The sequence below is a fragment of the Limulus polyphemus genome, unplaced genomic scaffold, assembly GCF_000517525.1.
Source record: "Limulus polyphemus unplaced genomic scaffold, Limulus_polyphemus-2.1.2 Scaffold2537, whole genome shotgun sequence".
In the NCBI taxonomy this organism is placed as follows: domain Eukaryota; kingdom Metazoa; phylum Arthropoda; class Merostomata; order Xiphosura; family Limulidae; genus Limulus; species Limulus polyphemus.
In genome coordinates this window covers 10,769-18,527 of record NW_013668147.1, presented here as the reverse complement: position 1 = coordinate 18,527, position 7,759 = coordinate 10,769, and the positions used below count along the sequence as shown (strand labels likewise).

At 33.0% G+C, this 7,759-nt stretch overlaps 1 protein-coding gene across 1 annotated transcript in view; it reads right to left on the bottom strand.

Moving 5' to 3' along the window:
* LOC106467233 overlaps positions 1 to 7,759 on the bottom strand; it is a gene marked incomplete at its 5' end in the record, with an annotated part of 31,003 nt that overhangs the window by 14,558 nt on the left and 8,686 nt on the right. The window contains 3 exons of the mRNA XM_022395369.1: positions 2,522 to 2,641; positions 4,718 to 4,783; positions 7,324 to 7,475. Coding sequence (XP_022251077.1) covers positions 2,522 to 2,641; positions 4,718 to 4,783; positions 7,324 to 7,475 — 338 coding nt within the window. The remainder of the gene's footprint in view (positions 1 to 2,521; positions 2,642 to 4,717; positions 4,784 to 7,323; positions 7,476 to 7,759) is intronic.

Sequence of the window (7,759 nt, the reverse complement as noted above, 5' to 3'; positions counted from 1 at the left end):
TATCTAAGTTAGAGTTTGTTTTTCTTCCCGATTTGTAAAAAAATCCTTACGTGATAGAAAAAAAAATATTACTTTCGAAATCTGTGTAGCTGAATTATGGAAAATCTATTAAAACTAAAACAACTGTTATGAAGTTTAAATTCACAGGCCTGTATATTTAATCATTCATCCCACGTTCCTAGATGATCCTTGGCAGAGGTGGTATTACATCTGGCATGTTTAAAATCAAAGTAGTATAAGATCCTGAATGACGTTTAAAGTCAGAGTAATATAATATCCTGAATCACGTTTAAAGTCAAAGTAATATAATATCCTGAAGCATGTTTAAAGTCGGAGTAATAAGATATGCTGAAGCATGTACAAAATTGGAGTAACATAATATGCTGAAGCATGTACAAAATTGGAGTAACATAATATGCTGAAGCATGTACAAAATCGGAGTAACATAATATGCTGAAGCATGTACAAAATCGGAGTAACATAATATGCTGAAGCATGTACAAAATCGGAGTAACATAATATGCTGAAGCATGTACAAAATTGGAGTAACATAATATGCTGAAGCATGTTTAAAATCGGAGTAATATGATATGCTGAAGCATGTATAAAATCAGAGTAATATAATATGCTGAAGCATGTACAAAATTGGAGTAACATAATATGCTGAAGCATGTACAAAATTGGAGTAACATAATATGCTGAAGCATGTTTAAAATCGGAGTAACATGATATGCTGAAGCATGTATAAAATCAGAGTAATATAATATGCTGAAGCATGTATAAAATCAGAGTAATATAATATCCTGAAGCATGTTTAAAATCAGAGTAATATAAGATCCCCGACAACTCCTCAGACAGAACTATTTCCAGGTTATCTTTAGTGTCTGAAATCATTTGGCTGGATGCGAAATTTCTCTCAAGAGCATCCTATGTGAAATCACTGAACACTCCATCAGTCAACCCCCTTTTCTTCAATGAATGTGTCGACCATTTCAGGGTAATAGAGGAGTTATCAAACAGCATATGGCAGCACAGAGAGCAGTAGGTTGTAGTATTTATAATGTAGGGCATTAATAGAACAATTTCGCAGGATATAAAGGTCGGTACATCACCATGCTTCTACCACCGCTATATGCCTCACATTCTCTGTGAAAATGGGTCTGCTTCCAATTTTTTTTCTAAATGAGTATATGCATGTAATCCGGCTGTAAGGGGAGCCGCGACTCATCTTTAGTCCACTGAACATGCTCTTAGCAACAAAGTTTAAATTCACACTAACGGCACCATAGCAAATATAAATGGAAACTAGACTAGTTTCGACATTTCGCATGTTCTCTTCAGTCCAACGTTTGTTTGTGGGAGAAACACATAACGGAGGTTCCAATTCCTTGAATGGCATATGACGTCAGAATGGGGTTCAATTTAAAGTGACCTTTAGATGTGTTGACGTTTGGCAACCTTTGGATTAACGAACTTTCCAGAATTATTCTTTGGACATAATTTCTAGTTCTATGTATTAGCTTTGTTGGTTCCCAGCTTATTTTATGATAAAAATTATCTTGCGTGTAGACAAATAGTATTATTTGTCCGACCATTTTTAACATTCGTTTTGAGTTTCGTGAATCTGGTATCAAAATTTCTACCCATTTTACCAACATAAACGTTTTTCATACATGTCGGAGGACTATATGGATGCCATGTTTTTTATCTTGGGGTGCAGACATTTTTGATGGTACGAAATTTTTAATGGATATTTATATAAAAAAAAACTTTGAAATTGTTCTTAGTACTTTTGCACACGAGCTGTTTTGTACATGAATATAATAAGATGCACCTCATTTGACGTCTGGTATATAAGCCAGAAAGCCTTGTGAAGTCTATTTGTAATTATATGTATAATAAGGGAGCGCCCTGTTGCGGCTGCGAACATTTGATTCAATCTCGTAGACTATACCTTACGACTGCAGCGAGCCGAATCGACAGATGGCGGTCGTCTCAATAGTTATGTGCTCTTGTCTAGATGTTGAACAAGTATACCGTGGTTTGGAAGCAGTTCACACAAAGATACCTGTAACCAATTCACAACAGCCTACAGTGACTGGCCAGCTTCCAATTACCCGATGGCTCTCGACATGATTGAAACAACCATATGTTTTCCCTTGAAGTCTAATTATGGCTCATGACCAACGTGGACCACTTCAAACAACGTATGATTCATTTCAAAGTGGCGAATGATACAATATTTTGCAAGACAATTACACAGGGCTCATGCTGAATGACCAAATATTTGCATTCCAGATTACATTACTGATCATCATGTGCCTACTTTGTAATCAGTGAACTGAGAAGATGATCGAGATTATTTAGTAAGAATGATTTTTCCATTGTCATACATATATAACATTAAAAATTACAATTATATTTCAATTGTTTTATGCGGTGTAGAAATTATAATCTGTTGGAAAATACCTTTGGTGGAGATCTTCTTAAACTAGATCAAGAAACTACACACTAATTTTACCTCTGGACCATGGTAGGGAACTCCTTTAACGATTTCTGGCGAAGCATAAAGAGGACTACCACAGAAAGTACTCAATAAACGTCGATCGTTGAAAACATTCGATAAGCCAAAGTCTCCAATCTGGCAGATAATACAGTCTGAATAATGTAATCGAACTTAAAAATAGATAATATTAAAATGATTTTAGTAAATATAACAAATTTATAAGAGGTAAACAGTTTCGTATAAATGCACAACCGAAATCTTAAAATAAATTAGCAAGAATTTGAAATACTGCAAATTAACAAAAGTTCTTGCGCGCTGTACATAAAGAAATAAATCCAAACCAAAATGTGCTAGTGATTTGAATATTTCTCGAATATCGAATTAACATCGATTGTGTGTAAGAATAGGATTTTATATATGAACTTAGCTTTCTTAGACGGTAAGGCCATTTTTTATTTCTTGGTTTATAGATATTTTCATAGAAATTTTGGGTCAGAGGTCGAAAATCAAAGTTTTTATTTCTAGATATCAACTGTTGCATAGCGGTATGTCTGCGGACTTACAACACTAGAAATCGAGTTTTGATATTCGTGATGGGCAGAGTACAGATAGCTGGTTAATTCCAGAGAAAACAAACAAACTTTATTAGCAGCGTGTATAAATGAACTACGTCTCGAGAAAATGTATCACAAAGTCTCTGTGACTAGTGTAGACTCAGATCAACTTGAACATCCATACAGTCAGCTTAGAGTCTACCCCTGTTTGGAATACAATACCTAAAGTTCAAAAACTGTTTGTAGACGAGCGTAGATCCTGATCACACTGTATGGATTGATTTGGGTCTGCACTGGTCGCAGAGGCTTCAAAATAACTTCTCGAGTGATGCAGTTTATACATACTTGCAATGGTTGTGATAACATACAATTAATAAACGTCAAATTGTGTTCTCTTTTCTTTCCAATTTAAATCAACCACATTTGTCTAATTTTTTTAACCCTAGTTTTCAGGGCATTTCGCATGCACACTTTATGGAGGACAGTGATTTCGAAGCAGTGACCAACATCACAGTGCGTCAGCTTAGGTGGTCAGTGGCCTTTCAAAGGCCTGTTTATTCTGTGTTGACATGGGAGACATTTTTTGTACCCAGACCACCTTGATTTCAAAGTATTGTTTACAATTGAAGGAAAATATATGGACGTATATATGTGTGTGTGTATAAAGTTAGATAGATAGCAAATTTCTTAGCTTTACTGTTACTAAAATGTACGTTGACCCAAACTTCTTTAACATCTGCCCCAAAGTCTCTGACGACGTACCTGTTGGTTTGGTTTATCCTTAACATTTGACACTATAATACATTTAATCGAAACATTCAATTCCACATTAATGCGGGAAAGTGTATCTCCAATCGTTTCTTTGTGTTTGCCGAGTAAGAAAAACCTATGATTCATAGAATTGTTTTTAACATACAAAAAAAAAAGACGCCTACACCTTCCATCGTGTTTTTCCCAGCACGTAGTTTAAACGCTTGTAAACTGCTATACATGTGTAAGTCATCCTGAACACCACCTAAGTAGAGTTTATTCGGTTTCACCCTTAAAATATCTATCTATTAATATCCGTGTGGTTGGGAATGAAATCATCGGAACAAGTTAGGTTTTACTAACTTGATTAGGTTTGACGTTATATTTTATCATGTTCGGTATCAATTTACCTCGGCGGTAATATAATACGATAAAAGTAACTTTTTCCTTTATCTAAAAAATTACGGTGGACGGATCCTCAAACCAAGAAATAAACAAAATGGCCTAATCTCTAAAACAGTTTAAAAACTTAGCCTATTGGCACAAAATATTTTTGGTCATGAATAACACTTGAATATTACACACTGTTCTTTTCTAGCGTAAAAAGTTTGGTAATATGTTTTTAAAATTTGTTAAAACCGTTTTTAAGATTTACATGTAATATTAATATAAAATTTATGCATAGACAATAAAAAAAAACGCGTCTTAATTAGATTGAATTCAAAAACTTAATCAAAGACTACACACTTTGTTTTTTTAGAAATTGTAAATCACATTTTTGAGCCCACTCTGTCTATTCAAGCTAGTTACTTTTTTCCCCTCCTCTGTGACCACAAAAATCTATTTCTGATTTGTGAAAACGACAGTCGTCTTTTGGTTAAGATCTAAAAATAAAATAGTTTCTTACTTTCGCGTTTCCTTTCTCGTCCAACAAGATGTTTTCTAACTTCAGGTCTCTGTGACAGATTTTATTCTGAAACATAAAAATTAAATACATATTTATTATAGTGTAAATAACTTTTACAAGTTGGTGAAGCATGGTTATAATTATACTTGGTATACATTGGTATTAGGCCCATTATATTTTTTTGACTCACCACGTTCTTTAAGGATTTGAAGAATGTATAACAATAATAATATTCCAACCATACTATGTTATCCATTGCCGACGATGCATTTCGCTCAATCAAGAGCTCTTCAGGTCAGTTGGGATACAAAAACACGTTAGTGGTCGGAACACCATATATTTAAGCCATTTGTTACAACAACAGTTGTTGTGGTGTGAACGCCTTTTACAAGCTGGCGAAGCATATACCATTCAGTGCCTTGTGTGTCACGTAACTCTTCCTATACCGCTGGTCGCATCGGCTTCTAAGTGGTACCAAACGAATCGTCTCGGTACTGAGGTTGGCATAAAGGTAAAAAAAAAAAAAAAAAAAATCATCAAATCCTTTAGAGAACCCGAGTATTTCGTAAAAACACTTTTACGGGAATTCCCCAAGAGCGGACGCCATATTTGGCATTGATTTACATTAGAGCGCGTAAATAAGTAGGCCTACTAATTAACTTTCGTAACTTAGTTAAAGAAATTAAATTTTCATTATAGCAACAATGGTCATTGAATTTGCTTTATAGCGGCCCTATAAATGTGGGTCATAGGCCCATGGGTTTGCCAGTACTTATCATAAGACATTAGTATTAGGCCTATTATATTTTAAGCCCTATATTCTTTATCTAGTCCCTAAAGATAAAGAATTTAGTGTTTAAAAATATGATAGACCTAATACTAATGTCTTTTGACGAGTATTATCACAAATAAATGACTAGTTTAATATTTATTGTTTATTGAATCAAATAAAAATGTCTTGCAATGTGGAATTAGAATAACTGATCATTTGAGTCTATTGGTCAGTCGGTATAACTTATGTTTGTTTATTTTAATGATGAATAAATGAAAACTGTTATTTGACTTTACCATAAGAATCATATATAGTTACAATCAACTGACAGCTAACATACGTTGTCTTACTAATGCAAAGCAACAATGGTCTAAAGACCGAATATTTCTATTGTAAAATTAACGCAAAACTATAATAATCTGTAATATTCTAATTGTAGCACTAAAAGAAAACTATAATAATCTGTAATATCATAGTTCTAACATTATAACATTGAAAACAAAGCTACAACAGTCTTAAATAATTATAATTTACTTATAACATTAACACAAAGCTCTAGCGATGAATAAAATCATAGTTGTAACATTAACAGAAAATTATAGTAATTCATAATATTATACTTTGTTTTTAACATTAATACACGGCAGAAGCAAAGTATAATATCATATTCGTAACATTGAAAGAGAAACCATAGCAATTTGTAGTAACGTTTACCTCGTGCGAGTAATAAGTAGCAGCAGTGAGTTGACGAAATACATGAAAGTAAAATATATATAAACATTAAAAGATTTTACAGAATACTTACATTCTAACTACAATACATATCTGTAGTGAGCTGATAAAACACTTATCTTTGTAAAAATGATACAAAGTTGCAATGAATTTATGGTACTTGTGACAATAATACATAGATACAGTAAACTGACGTAACCCTTACCTTATGACAATAATACATAGATACAGTAAACCTATGTATTATTGTCACAAGGTAAGTGTTACGTCAGTTTACTGTATCTATGTATTATTGTCACAAGGTAAGTGTTACGTCAGTTTACTGTATCTATGTATTATTGTCACAAGGTAAGTGTTACGTCAGTTTACTGTATCTATGTATTATTGTCACTACAGTAAACTGACGTAACACTTACCTTATTACAATAATACATAGCTACAGTAAACTGACGTAACACTTACCTTATGACAATAACACATAGCTACAGTAACCTGACGTAACACTTACCTTATGACAATAACACATAGCTAGAGTAAACTGACGTAACACTTACCTTATTACAATAATACATAGCTACAGTAAACTGACGTAACACTTACCTTATGACAATAACACATAGCTACAGTAAACTGACGTAACACTTACCTTATTACAATAATACATAGCTACAGTCAACTGACGTAACACTTACCTTATTACAATAATACATAGCTACAGTAAACTGACGTAACACTTACCTTATGACAATAATACATAGATACAGTAAACTGACGTAACACTTACTTTATGACAATAATACATACATACAGTAAACTGACGTAACACTTACCTTATGACAATAATACATAGATACAGAAAACTAACGTAACACTTACCTTATGACAATAACACATAGCTACAGTAAACTAACGTAACACTTATCTTATTACAATAATACATAGCTACAGTAAACTGACGTAACACCTTATTACAATAATACATAGCTACAGTAAACTGACGTAACACTTACCTTATGACAATAATACATAGATACAGTAAACTGACGTAACACTTACCTTATGACAATAATACATAGATACAGTAAACTGACGTAACATTTACCTTGTGGCAATAATACACAGCTGCAGTGATTTGACGGAATAGTCTTCGAGCATCTGTTTCAATAAATACTTTCCTCTCACTAAGAAGATCATACAGTTCTCCTCCACTGGCATACTGCATAACAAGTACAATCTTTTCCTTGTTCTCGAACACTACAAGTAATTATATTAAAAATGTATTTATATATGAATATATAGAGGGACATTTAATCATCATTGAATAATTTATTTCGAGCGTCTACTTAGATGAGTAACAACTATTTGGGAACTCAGTCTAAGCAGTAATAACAAAGCAGTCAATTAGTACTAAGAAACTTAATTTGTATTAGGTCGTCAAGAAATTAATGTCGCTTTCTTTTAGATTAAAAAACCGAACAACTTGTATATCAAAACAAAACATTTATTAAATGAAATAGTCTCCATTCTTATCGATAATG